This window comes from Thamnophis sirtalis, unplaced genomic scaffold (genome assembly GCF_051295495.1).
Source record: "Thamnophis sirtalis isolate CommonGarterSnake01/CBP01778 unplaced genomic scaffold, rThaSir2_p1.2 scaffold_14, whole genome shotgun sequence".
NCBI lineage: Eukaryota > Metazoa > Chordata > Lepidosauria > Squamata > Natricidae > Thamnophis > Thamnophis sirtalis.
The window spans coordinates 19,660,843-19,673,448 of record NW_028261394.1 but is presented as its reverse complement, the minus strand read 5'-3'; the positions used below and the strand labels follow the sequence as shown (position 1 = coordinate 19,673,448).

Below are 12,606 nucleotides of genomic sequence, written 5' to 3'. Positions count from 1 at the left end.
ACAAAGCAAAATCAACGGGGAACCAGATTCACTGAACAACTGGTTTACTAACTGAACAACTGCCGCAATTCGCACAACAAATCCGGCAAAAAAGGTTGTAAAAAGGAGGCAAATTCACTTAAGAAATGTCTCGCTTTAGGAACAGAAATTTTGGGCTCAGGTGTGGTCCATAAGTCGAGAAACTGCACCATGCCTTGGCTCAAATTCACAATTTCTGCAAGCCTTTGAAACTTTTTAAGTTGTAACTTTTAGGTTTTTTATGGCTTGCCGGAATCGGTACCCTCCAGATGACTTTGGCTAGGCCTTCCTGATGGCTTCGGTGACTCTCTGAGAGTGACCTATAATGACCCGTCCCTCCAGTCAAGACGAGACTTCTGAGTCGATTTCCTGGAACTGCCTTTTGCACTGCATGGGATGTCAATAGATCTCCTCTACGAGGAAGCATTCCTTAACTGTCAGGCTTGTCCTATCCTGCCTGATTTAATTACTGCAAGAGCAGCAAATCCAGCACAGCTCCTTAAACAATGAAATGAAGCATGTATTCAAAAGCAGGGGAATGCCCGGCACCTGTTCCCCTTTGGCCTGGAATGTCACCCGGATGAGACCCAGGAGAGCCTCTCTTGCATTCCCTGCTATAAGCTGTTTGCTGAGAGGCCCCTTTCTCACCCTCAGCAAAGAGCCAGCATGTTCTGACCTTCCCTTTCCCTCTCTTCCTTTGGGATACGACATCATGGGAGCCACGAAGAGGCCGGGACATGGACAACTCATGTTCTCTTCTGCTTAAAGGTTATAGCTGCCAGATCCCCCTTTTTAAACTGGGCTTTTTGTGGCTCCTATGCGCCCCGACTTTTATCGCTGCTCTTCTTATCCCTGGTCAGTCATGCCTCGTGCAGATGCTGTGGGTCCCCATTGGCCTTCCGTCCCTGGGTGAGAACCTGAGCAGTAGCCATTCTGCTAGCAGCTCCCTTGCGGAGCCAGTCCCAGAGAGCCTGCAGCCAGGACAAGCTGGGTGATTGGCGGGCATGGTGCCCAGCTGGCTCTTCCACCCCCCCCAAACAGGAAGCCACAGAGCAGAACCCCGACTGAATTGAATAGGAGGAAGTCTCCAGCCATCTACGCAAAGCAAATTGGCACTGTGTCTGTGTGTGAGTGAGTGAGTGAGTGAGTGAGAGAGAGAGAGAGAGAGAGAGAGAGAGAGAGAGAGAGAGAGAGAGAGAGAGAGAGAGAGGCAGCAGCAGAAGCAGCCTAACCACAAGTGCTCTTAGGAACAGCAGAGGCCATGAGAGCAAAGCGTGGTAGGTTTTTGGTGAAGGATCCTAGCCGAGAACCAGCATTTCTGGTCAGAAGCCTGGTTGAGCATCGGGAAGTTCCATGTTGGGAAGGTGAGCTTTTTACGGATCTGCCTCAGAGGCAAAAATTGGTCTGGGGAGCTCTTGCAACCACCTGCCTGAGATTTGTCAAGCTTTTACTGATGATTTGACGGTTAAGTGAAGTGCTAGCATTGCCCAAGAAGTGAAAGGATTTCCGAGGGCTAAGTGAAAGGATTTCCGAGGGCTAAAGTTTGCAGACCTCTGTGAAATGCAAAAGTAACTTCTTTGCAGGGCAAGTAAATGTGTTTTGTCTGCCACTGAGGCCTCCCTCCGTTTAACCTGTGGTTTATTTCTTTTTTTGGAAAAATGCAGAGAGGTTTGCAGAAGGAATTTGGTGATCACACTGCCCTTTTGTGTGCTGGTTGACCCTTGCCCGTCAGAGGTCAAACAGCCACTTAGGACAGAAGATGGCAGAAGTTGAATTTTGTTAGGAAAGGCTGCCATTAGGGAAAGCCTCCTAATGCTTGTTCTGAACACACATGTTTCAAGTTGTTGGTTGTGGCTGCTGTGCTATTTTATCTTAAATATGTGACCGACTCTCATATCTGTCTGTCTGTCTGTCTCTCTCTCTCTCTCTCGCTCTCCAGCCACCAATCACCCGTCGGTCTGACTCTGCCATCTCTGTTCGATCGCTGCATTCGGAGTCCAACATGTCCCTGCGCTCAACATTCTCTCTCCATGAGGAAGAGGAGGAGCCAGTAGGTATTTGGGGGGTCAGGAGGGCAGAGTTTCCCAGAATACATAATGTGGAACAAGTCTATACATTTTTTTCCTATTAGCTACCAAAGTAGAAAGCTCTTTGCATTGTGGGAATTTCATTTTTCTTTTGACAAAGGAACCTTGGCTGACAGTTATTAAAACAATAAGCCTTCTGCCTCCTCCCCCCCCCCCCAGCAACAGAATGAAAACTTCCTAATAAATGATTGCTATGTTTAAAAGAAAAGCTCAGAGGAGCCTAAACCCGAGAGATGCAGCTCCCTGATACAGCAGCGTCCTTGGTCCTTATTAAGCCCGTGGTTTTAGCTCCCCCGAAAGGACTCTGAGGAAGGGAATCTCTGGATCTGGAGTTGCAGCCCAATTGGTCTTGCTTTTCATGGTCCTTGTTCAGCTTATAGGGGTCTGGACCAGGGGTCTCCAACCATGGAAACTTTAAGACTTCAACTCCCAGAGTTCCTCAGCCAGCTTTGCTTTGAGAGTTGAAGTCCACACGTCTTAAAGTTGCCAAGGTTGGAGACCCCTGGCCTGGACTGAAGCTTCAGTTATTCCTTTCTGTTGCTGTAATCGTGGTTGAAATTAAAAAGAACCACAAGTTTGCCCATCCCTGGTGTAAAGGAAGTGACTGTTATTTTCTGGCACAATTCTTTTAACCATAAATCAGTGCTTTGCCACAACTCGCAACCACTGCATAAAACTGTGCCTCTTCAGAGTTTACTGCACATGCCCCCCCCCCTCCTGTTCAACTATTCTGCCACAATCATGACGCATCATGCATGGAGCTCAGTTCTGGGTATTGTAAGGCTGCTGGGCCTTTGGAAGTTTGCAAAGAAAAAATACCTTTTCTCTGAAGAAACAGCTGTACGCTTGTTTGTTTTTAAAAAAATAACATTTCCCCAAAATTTGGCCTCGGGGATGATGAAGGATGCGTGTGACCTACATTATATCCCATTTTCCTTTCCCAGTTAACTCTTGGCTGTTCCAAAAACAGAAAAAGTGTCCTCTTTCCTGCCCTCAAAAAATGTTATGACTTATGACCACAACTGAGCCAAAAGTCTCCCTGGCTAAATGAAACGTTAAGTAAGCTCTGCCTCATTTTACAACTTTTCTTGCCACGGTTGTTAAGTGAATCACCACAGTTGTTAAGTTAGTAGGACTGTTGTTCAGTGAATCTGGCTTTCCCATTGACTTAGCTTCACAGAAGGTCACAAAATGGGATCACGTGACCCCAGGATACTGCGACCATTGTAAGTGTGAGTCAGCTGCCAAATGTTTGAATTATGATCACGTGATCTCAGGGAGGCCACAATGATCAAAAGAGTGAACAAGGGTCATAACTTAATTTTTTCAGTGCCGTTGTAACTTGGAACAGTCACTGAATGAACTGTTGTAAGTCAAGGACTACCCATAGTGCAGATTAATGACATTGGGGGCGAGAGAGGGGGGGGATTATCCTGAGCATGCAGCCCTGTCCCCAGTGGTTTAAATTGTGAGCCGCCCTGAGTCCCCTTTGGGGAAAAGGGCGGCATATAAATGTAATAAATCCAAATCCAAATTCAGGGCTCTCCAAACTTTAAAACTTGTGAACTTCACCTCCCTGAATTTCCCCAGCCAGCTAGGAAGTTGAACTCCACCTGTCTGAAAGTTGCCAAGTTTGGAGAGCCCAGGTGGGGGAGCGGGGCAGCTGCTTTGGATCCCATAGACAGAAAATCCCCTCCTCTCCCCCTTGCAGAGACGATCCTTAGTCCAGGGCTGAAATGCTCTGAAGTCTGCTACCTGTTTGCACACACACTTTTGCCTTGGTAAGACCACATTTGGAATACTGCATGCAGTTTTGGTGGCCATGATGTAGAAAAGATGTGGAGACTCTAGAAAGAGTGCAGAGAAGAGCAACAAAGATGATGAGGGGACTGGAGGCTAAAACATGTGAAGAACCGTTGCAAGAACTGGGTATGTCTACAAGGAGGAGGGCCTTCTCAGTAGTAGCTCCGACCCTTTGGAATGAGCTCCCCGTGGAGATTCGTACCCTCACCACCGTCCAGGCCTTCCGCATAGCCCTTAAGACCTGGCTAGCCCGTCAGGCCTGGGGACAAAGATAGCCGCCCCTCCCGAATGATGAATGAATGTTGCTCATTATTTTTACTCTATGTGTGTCTACGTCATTGTTTGTATTCCCCCCTCCTGATTTTATGTAAGCCGCCCTGAGCCCCTCAGGGAAAAGGGCGGCCTATAAATGTTAATAAACTCTCAAACTCTCTTAATGAAAAGAAGGACTAGGGGAGACATGATAGCAGTCTTCCAATATCTCAGGGGCTGCCACAAAGAAGAGGGAGTCAAGCTATTCTCCAAAGCACCTGAGGGTAGGACAAGGAGGAATGGGTGGAAACTAATGAAGGGGAGAAGCAACTTAGAACTGAGGAGAAATTTCCTGACAGCTAGAAAAAACTAACCAGTGGAACAACTTGCCTCCAGAAGTTGTGAATGCTCCAACACTGGAAGTTTTAAAGAAGACGTTGGATTATGATTTGTCTGAAGTGATGTAGGTTTTCCTGCCTAAGCAGGGGGTTGGACTAGAAGATCTCCAAGGTCCCTTCCAACTCTGCTATTGTATTGTACATGTGCGCAAAACTTTTATTTTATTTTTTAAAGCATTTTTTACTCCCAGTTCTCCCAAAGTGGAGAACCGGTAGTTTAAAAATCCTTTAAAAGCTTTTTTAAAGGTTCTGAGGATTGTGCGGTGCAGCTGATTGTTGCAGAGCTGATTGTCGGAACTTTTTTTTAAAACTTTTTTAGCATTTTTTTTATTATTGGTTCAGGAGAACCGGCCCAAACTGGTAGCATTTCACCCTTGGCTTAGTCCTTCTGGTTCCTTCTCTGCTTTCAACCGGGAAGCTGCCGAGAGTTCTTGAGATGTTTTAAGTGAATAAATAAAATTCTCTCCTTTCCCCCTCCCTGATTGTGAAAGAAGAAGGGAGACATTTTGGTATCTGGATTGCAAAACTCTGGATGAATTCCAGCTAGATGGCAGCAGAAAAAATGCAGCAGACACAATTCCCTCGTAATGCCTTGTTAGTTGTTATCTGGGTCTTTGGGAATGAAAGCTTTTGCTTGGGCCCCAGAGAGTTCTGCTTCTATCCCTGCCCGGCCCCCTCTTTAGAAATAGTTAGCTGGGGGCCTGATGGGGAAGGGAACTCCCTTTGGCCTGAATGTGAGGTGCTTTTTTTTGCACCTTAAGAAAAGGGCGCCCTAGTTTGCACAGCTGTGCTCAAATTGAAAAGATGTGTTTTCTCTTGTGAACACCTATAGCCGTGATGCCACATGTGTCAGAGGTGGTACGCAGCACCCTCTCTGGGGCATGCGCGCATGCCTCACACTAACCAGCTGGTCTTTGGGTCTCTGACATGCGGGGCCGGGGTGTATGCACGGTGGCTGCACACGCATTGCATTTTGGGGGTTCGGGCATGCGCATTTACGCATGCATGGTCTGGGCACTCAGTCCAGAAAAGGTTAGCCATCACTGACCTAGAGATTGTGGGGTGGCCGACACATGCTCCTCCTCCTCCTCCTCCTCCTCCTCCTCCTCCTCCTCCTCCTCCTCCTCCTCCTCCTCCTCCTCTCCAGGGTGAGCTCTCCAGCCATTCACAACTTGGAGCTTCGTTCTCTGCCATTATGCAGGTGGTCCTCGGCTTACAACAGTTCATTTAGTGGCCATACAAAGTCACAACGGCACTGAAAAAGTGACTTATGGCCATTTCAGCATCCTTATGATCACATGATCAAAATTCAGAGGCTTGGCAACTGCCTTGCATTTATGACAGTTGCGCAGTGTCCCGGGGACAAGCCAGGTCGAGGGAGAAGCCAGATTCACTTAACGACTGTGTGACTAACTTAACAACTGCTGTGGTTCACTTAACATCTGGAGCAAGTAAAGTTGTAAAATGGCCTGGCAGAGCATTGCTGGGTTTGACCAAAGGGAGTGCTCTTTCATTCTCACATGCCTGTGTTCTGGTTGGTTGCAGGAGCCTCTGGTGTTTGCTGAGCAGCCTTCTGTGAAACTCTGTTGCCAGTTGTGTTGCAGTGTGTTTAAGGATCCCGTCATCACGACCTGTGGGGTAAGGAGCCGAACCAAGCTGCAGTTCCAGTCGTGTGGAGGATGAAGTCGGGGTGGGACTGAATTGGAGCCTGTTTGGGGATCACTTTGGCCATCCAGTCCAACTTCCTGCTCAGGGAAATAATCCAAATGAATGCATCTTTCTTTCTTCAGCTCCGGAATCTTCCCTAGTAGGGAGGTTCGACCGTTGTGGGCCAGGGGTGTCGAACTCGATTTAATTAAGGGCCACATCAGGGTTATATTTGACCTCGGATGGGCATGGCCAGTGTGGGGGTGACAACCTCAACACACTTGTGTCAGTCATGGGGGGTCAGTGGTAGCCCAAGTGCTCTGCCAGGGAAAATGGGCTCCTGACCTCCGTTTTCGGCTGCGACGGCCTCCTGCAACCCTCTGCCAGTGAAAACGGGCTCCATTTTCACTGCCAGAGGGTTGCAGGCGGCTGTCCCAGCCAAAAAAACCGGAGATTGGGAGTCCATTTTCACTGGCAGAGGCACCCTGGGCCGGTCCGCTGTTTCTAGGGCGACCCTGCAGGCCAGATCCAGCCTGCGGGCCTTGAGTTTGACACCCCTGGTGTAGGCTGAAATTCCCTGCCCCTCCCCAACACACCCTTTCTGCCAGCCTCAAATATCAGCCCTTCCCTTTCCTTCTACTCATCCTGATCCCCTGGAGGAAACAGGCAAGAAAGGACCTACCGTATTTTTCAGAGTATAAAGACGCACCTTATTCCCTCAAAAAAGAGGGTGAGAATCTGGGTGCATCTTATACACTGAATACAGCATTTTTGGCCTCCCAAAACCCCACCCTCTTCGCAATAATGGCTGTGCATAACCTTTAGGAGGCTTCCAGAGTGCTCCTGGGGAATGGGGGGGAGGGGCAGAAATGAGTGAAAAATGGGCCGTTTTTTGCTCATTTTTGCCCTCCCCCAGCCCCCAGGAGCACTCTGGAAGCCTCTTAAGGCTATGCATGCCCTTTTTTTTTTTTACAAAAAACAGGCCCATTTTTGCGAAAAAAAGGACTGCTTTGGGAGGTCTGCAGAGTGCAAAAAAAAATTTTTTAATTTGCCTCTTCAAAATCTTGGTGCGACTTATACTCTGGTGCATCTTCTATCTAAAAAATACGGCAATTGATCTGCCTTTTCTTTGGCTGCCCTTTTCTCTCCCAGTGGATTTTTTGCAGCTGTCCTTTTAACATCTCCATTGGTAGGAACTACAATCCACAGTATAATGGAGCCTGCCTACCATGCTCGAGACTAACGGATGTAAAGCACTGACTTGATTTTATGACCTGTTTTGTGGCAGTCATTAAAACGTTCCGGTTAAGCAAATGCTGCAGTCGTTAAGTAAAGCAATGATTCACTATTGGTGCATCTCAAGTCCGACCCTCGGCTGCCTTGTGGGTCAGCACTCGCCATGCTCCTCTGTCTCATATCGCCTCCTTCAGTCCACCATGGTCATCCTGGGGTCATCCTTTATAGTGTCCAGCTAGCAGGTGCTAGGTTCCTCTCCTCTTTACGGTGATCTGATCAGCATAACTGGTTTTCTTTTTTTTTCCAGTTTAACATTTTTATTGAGATATAAAATATTGTAAGATACAAAATAGAAAAGTAAATAGAAAAGGAGTGGGGAGGAAGAGTGGGAAGAGAAGTGAGGAAGGATAAGAAAAAGAAGCATTTGACTTATGACTCACTCTGCTGCAGTAAAATAAAGCATTAAAAATACAGATTAACAGAATTGGAAGGGACCTTGAAGGTCATCTAGTCCAACCCCCTGACTAAGTAGGAGACCCTACACCATTTCTGACAGATGGCAGTCCAGTCTCTTTAAAACTTCCAGTGATGAAGCTCCCACAACTTCTGTTCCAGGGTTGATTGTTCTCACTGTCAGAAAGTTCCTCCTTATTTCCATGTTGAATCTCTCCTTGGTCAGTTCCCAGCCATTGTTCCTTGTCTGGTCTTCAGGTGCCTTGGAGAATAGCTTGACCCCCTCCTCTCTGTGGCAGCCCCTCAAATATTGGAAGACTTCTCTCCTGTCTCCCCTGGTCCGTTTCCGAAGTGAAGGTGTGGGAGGAGTAACCAATGGTATTAACCCAGCCCTCTTGCCTAGGAGACTGAGGTAATCTTTTGAGGCCACACCTACGTTCCTCCTCTGACCTCCCCAGATTAACCTCAGTCTCCAGCCTGAAAGGAGCGTTACTCTGACTCTCCCTTCACTTTGAAGACTCTGAAGTGTTTTTCCTACAGGATTCCTTCACTGCAGTATTTTACTTTATAGCTTCTTTGTTTCCATCTCTCCTCTGCCGTGCTCTGCGCTACTGGATCCAAGCCTTGCCGCTTGCCAGCGTGTGCGCGCTCCCCGAGCGACTGGACAGTCGCGTTAGAAGGGGAAGAAGCCTCCGCATCGCGGGGGCAACAGGAGCGGCCAAGCGGCCTCAGAGGGGGCCGACGAAGACCTGCGAGGCCCGGGGATCCCTCGGAGATTGGCCCAATGCGCCCCAGCTCCAGGAGGAGGCTCAGACCGCAGGTCAGCGGTCGCCATCTTATGGCCACCATCTTGTAAGAGCACGTGGGCGAGCGCATGATCGGCGTTCTCCTACGGACGCCGAAAGCACTCAGGAGGCACCAGCGAAGCCGGAAGAGGCTTCATTTAGGACCTACTCCGCCGGTGATCCGGGGAGGGCTCCGGAGTGGTGCCTGCCGGCAGTCCAGGCCACAGATCAGTGGCAGAAGAACGAAGAAGGCGGATTCAGGGACAGAAGACTGAATCCGCCCCCCCCCCCTTTAAAGGCCGGCTGAGCAAAGAGGAGGTTGGTGGCACCACAACTGTGAGTAAATAGCGGAGGCGGCGAGGAGCAGAATGCCAGGCCTAGAGCCCCAGAGGGTGCAGATCCGGACGAGGGGACCTCTGGGGGAGTCTCCCCGGCTCCCAGGGGGAGAACCCCAATGAGGAGGGACAAGGCCAGGGCTCCTAAGAAAGCAGCCCCTGGGAAGGAGGCCAGGACGACCAGGGCCTCAGCCAGAAGATTCAGGGCTACCATCAGCCCTTCCCCCTCCAGGTCCCGATCTCCCCACAGACCTCCAGTCCTGGCTGAGGCCCGGGCAGCATCCCCTGGTTTCCCAAGGTTCTCAGGTAGAGGGCACAGTTCCCTATTGCCCCCCCTTTCGCCTGCACCTCCAGCGGAGTCGAGGGCGGATCCATTTGGGCGCAGGGCTCCCAGCCCAGTGAGGCATCGGTTCGCTCCTCTATCCCCTGACCCCAGGGAATATCCCCAGCCACCAGAGCTCCAGCCTGCCTTACCTGAGCTCACCAATAGCTTTCAGGACATGCTAGCTAGGGCCTTAGCCCAAGTGATGGCCTCTGGGTTAAACCAGCAGCCTCAGAGCTCCAGGAGCAGGGCCCCCAGGAGCCTTCCAGAGGCCACCAGGAGTGCCCCAGCACTTCGGCTGCCAGAGGAGCCAGGTCTCCCTCCCCCTCTACTGCTAGCAAGGCTTCCGATTTGGAGGAGGGAGAGTTGAAGGAGGTGGGGTTCTCTGAGGATGAAGAACCCCAGGTAGAGGACGACTCCACCGTCACGGGCCATTTTCCCCCTTCCTTATTTAGTTCCTTGCTCCGCAAGGCAAGTGCCACAGCAGATCTGGACCCCCCCCCCCACAGATCCTAAGCCTGTGGCAGAAACGACTGGCACTAGTAAGGGCAAGAAGAAGGGGCCCTTCCATAGACCTCCTGTGGCTAAGGAGGAGATCCCCATGCCAGAGATGTTTCTAGAGGTGCTCAAATCTCAGTGGGTGAAGCCAGGTCCTTTCCCAATCCAGCGGGGAATGAGAGGAAATTCTATAACCTTAACCAGACCTTTGCTCAAGCTCGCCAGGTACCTGAGGTGGACAATCCGGTGGCCACCCTAGCCTCAGCGTCAGCAATGATCACAGGAGACATCGCCAGCTGCCTCAAGGCAGAGGACAAGAAGGCAGACATTGTGCTGCGCAAGACGTTCCAAGCTATAACTTGGGCCATTAGGGCGGCCGCTTCGCCTTCTTTTTTCAACAGATCCATGGTGCTGTGGTTGGAGCACCTGAGGGACAGGACTCCGGCCTCAGAGGTTCGTTTGCTGCAGGACATCTCCAAGATCCTGGCAACCACACAGTTCTCGGCGAACACCACTCTGGACGCAGTTAAGTATGGGTCCCGGGCAATGTCACCCTCAGTGGCGTCTAGGCGCCTGCTGTGGCTACGCCATTGGCAGGCAGAGTCCCGGATGAAGTGGCACCTAACAGGAGCAGACTGCACCGGTGAGAAGCTGTTTGGAACTGCGCTGGATCCTATCCTGGTGGAGGATAAGAACAAGTGGAAAGTCTTCCCAACGACTACCAGATGCTCAGACTTCTGACATGCGTCATATCCCAGGAGAACCTCGTACAGGCCACCTGACGTGGAGAACGAGAACCAGAGGTACCAGAACCCCAGGTTCCATAGGCAGGGGGATAGGCAGTTCCATAGAGACAGGTTTAGAGGCCAGCAGCAGGGCAAGCGGCCCTTTCGAGGAGGAGGCGGTCGCTCCTTCCGCAGGTTCAAGTGATCCGCCCCCGGATCACCCTATTGGCCGTCGCCTCTCCTTTTTCGCGGATGCTTGGGAACGTGTACCTCGGATGAGTGGGTCCTCCAGACTGTAAGGCTCGGGCTGCAGCTGGAGTTTCGCTCACTCCCCCCTAGTAGGTTCCGCACCTTTGCCTCCTCCACAGATCCGACCAAGCGGGCCCTTAAGGCTAAGGCCATCAAGCACCTGCTAGAGATCAGGGCCATTGAAAAGGTCCCAGAGGGGGAGAAGGGATCCGGCTTCTACTCAAACCTTTTCCTAGTCCCCAATAGTTCAGGGGGGTGGAGAGCCATCCTGGATCTTAAACTCCTCAATTCCAGGGTTGTCTACCGCAAGTTTAAAATGGCCTCCTTAAAGTCCATCTTAGAGGGCATCTGTCCAGGCAATTTCCTAGCCTCCATTGACCTCACCGAGGCATACCTGCACATCAGAATCGCCCCGGAACACCACAAATTCCTTAGGTTTTCCCACGAGGGCAACCACTTCCAATACAGGGCTCTTCCCTTTGGGCTGGCCTCAGCCCCCAGGACATTCACCAAGGTGCTAGCTGCAGCCACAGGCCACCTGCGCTCCCTCCCAGTCCATTTGTTCTGTTATTTAGACGACATCCTCGTCTTAACTAGGTCCCCAGAGTCTGCCAAACAGGACTTGGGGACTACCATCGACATCCTCAGGGCCTGGGATTCTCCATTAATTTGGAGAAGAGCCATCTGGTCCCATCCACCAGGCTCTAGCACCTAGGATCCATTATAGATTCAGTGGCTGGGGAGGTTTTCCTTTCCCAAGACGAAAGGACAGCATTGTAAAACTGGTTCATGAAGTTCGCAAGTTACGCTCTGTCCCTGTAGTTCTTCTCATCTCTTGCATAGGGATCGTGCCATGGGCCCGACTACACGCCAGGGAGCTCCAGTGGTTCCTACTCCCACACCAGAGAGCCAGGATGAGCGATGCCAGCTTCAAGGTTCGGGTGTCACCCCAGGTGCTGCTCTCGTTCCGTTGGTGGCTGTCCCCAGGCTTGAGCAGGGGATGCCTCTTCAGAGAACCAGCAAGAAGGATCCTCACCACAGACGCAATCCTCTTCGGCTGGGGGGGGCTCACCTGGAGAACCAGATTGCCGAGGGCCGCTGGACTCCAGCGCAACAACATAAACTGGATGGAGCTCAGGGCCATCCACCTGGCCCTTCGTCACTTCAAGAACACGGTGACCGGGCATCATGTCCTCGTCCTGACGGACAACGTGGCAGCCAAGGCCCATGTAAACAGGCAGGGCGGCACCCATTCCAAGGCTCTTCATGACGAGGCCCTGCAACTGGGGAACTAGGCAGAGAGACACCTGCAGTCCATCAGAGCGGAGCGCATCTCTGGAACAGAGAACCAGCAGGCAGATTGGCTCAGCAGGGAGATGATCGACAACGGGGAGTGGCAGCTTCATCCCTCAATCTTCCAACAGATCTGCGAGAGGTTCGGACACCCGACGGTGGATCTCTTCGCGACCCCAGCTGCCGGAATTCATATCGAGGTTCCCGGCCAGGGGAGCCATGGACACGGACGCCCTTCGATGCAGATGGCCACCAGGTCTTCTCTACGCCTTTCCCCCCCTTCCCCTCATCCCCAGCGTCCTGAGGAGGGTGGTGGCAGAGGGAGCGGAGGTCATTCTGGTGGCTCCCTTCTGGCCTCGCCGCCCCTGGCTGGCAGACCTAGTGGATCTGTCCTCAGCCCCTCACTGGAGGATCCCAGCGGGGGAGGTGTCTCTGCACCAGGGGTCCCTGGAGCACCCGGATCCAGAGTGGCTTCATCTGACCGTCTGGCGATTGAGCAGGAACA

General features: G+C 51.4%; 1 protein-coding gene across 3 annotated transcripts in view; it reads left to right on the top strand.

The window, feature by feature from the left end:
* TRAF7 (TNF receptor associated factor 7) overlaps positions 1 to 12,606 on the top strand; it is an 89,258-nt gene that overhangs the window by 39,429 nt on the left and 37,223 nt on the right. For 2 of the 3 annotated variants that reach the window (XM_087729092.1, XM_087729091.1), the window contains exons 5-6: positions 1,958 to 2,068; positions 6,104 to 6,196. In XM_087729092.1, the coding sequence (XP_087585218.1) occupies positions 1,958 to 2,068; positions 6,104 to 6,196 (204 nt within the window). Of the gene's footprint in view, positions 1 to 1,288; positions 1,383 to 1,957; positions 2,069 to 6,103; positions 6,197 to 12,606 lie in introns of those variants that run through there. The other variant, XM_087729093.1, reaches the window with a different exon arrangement.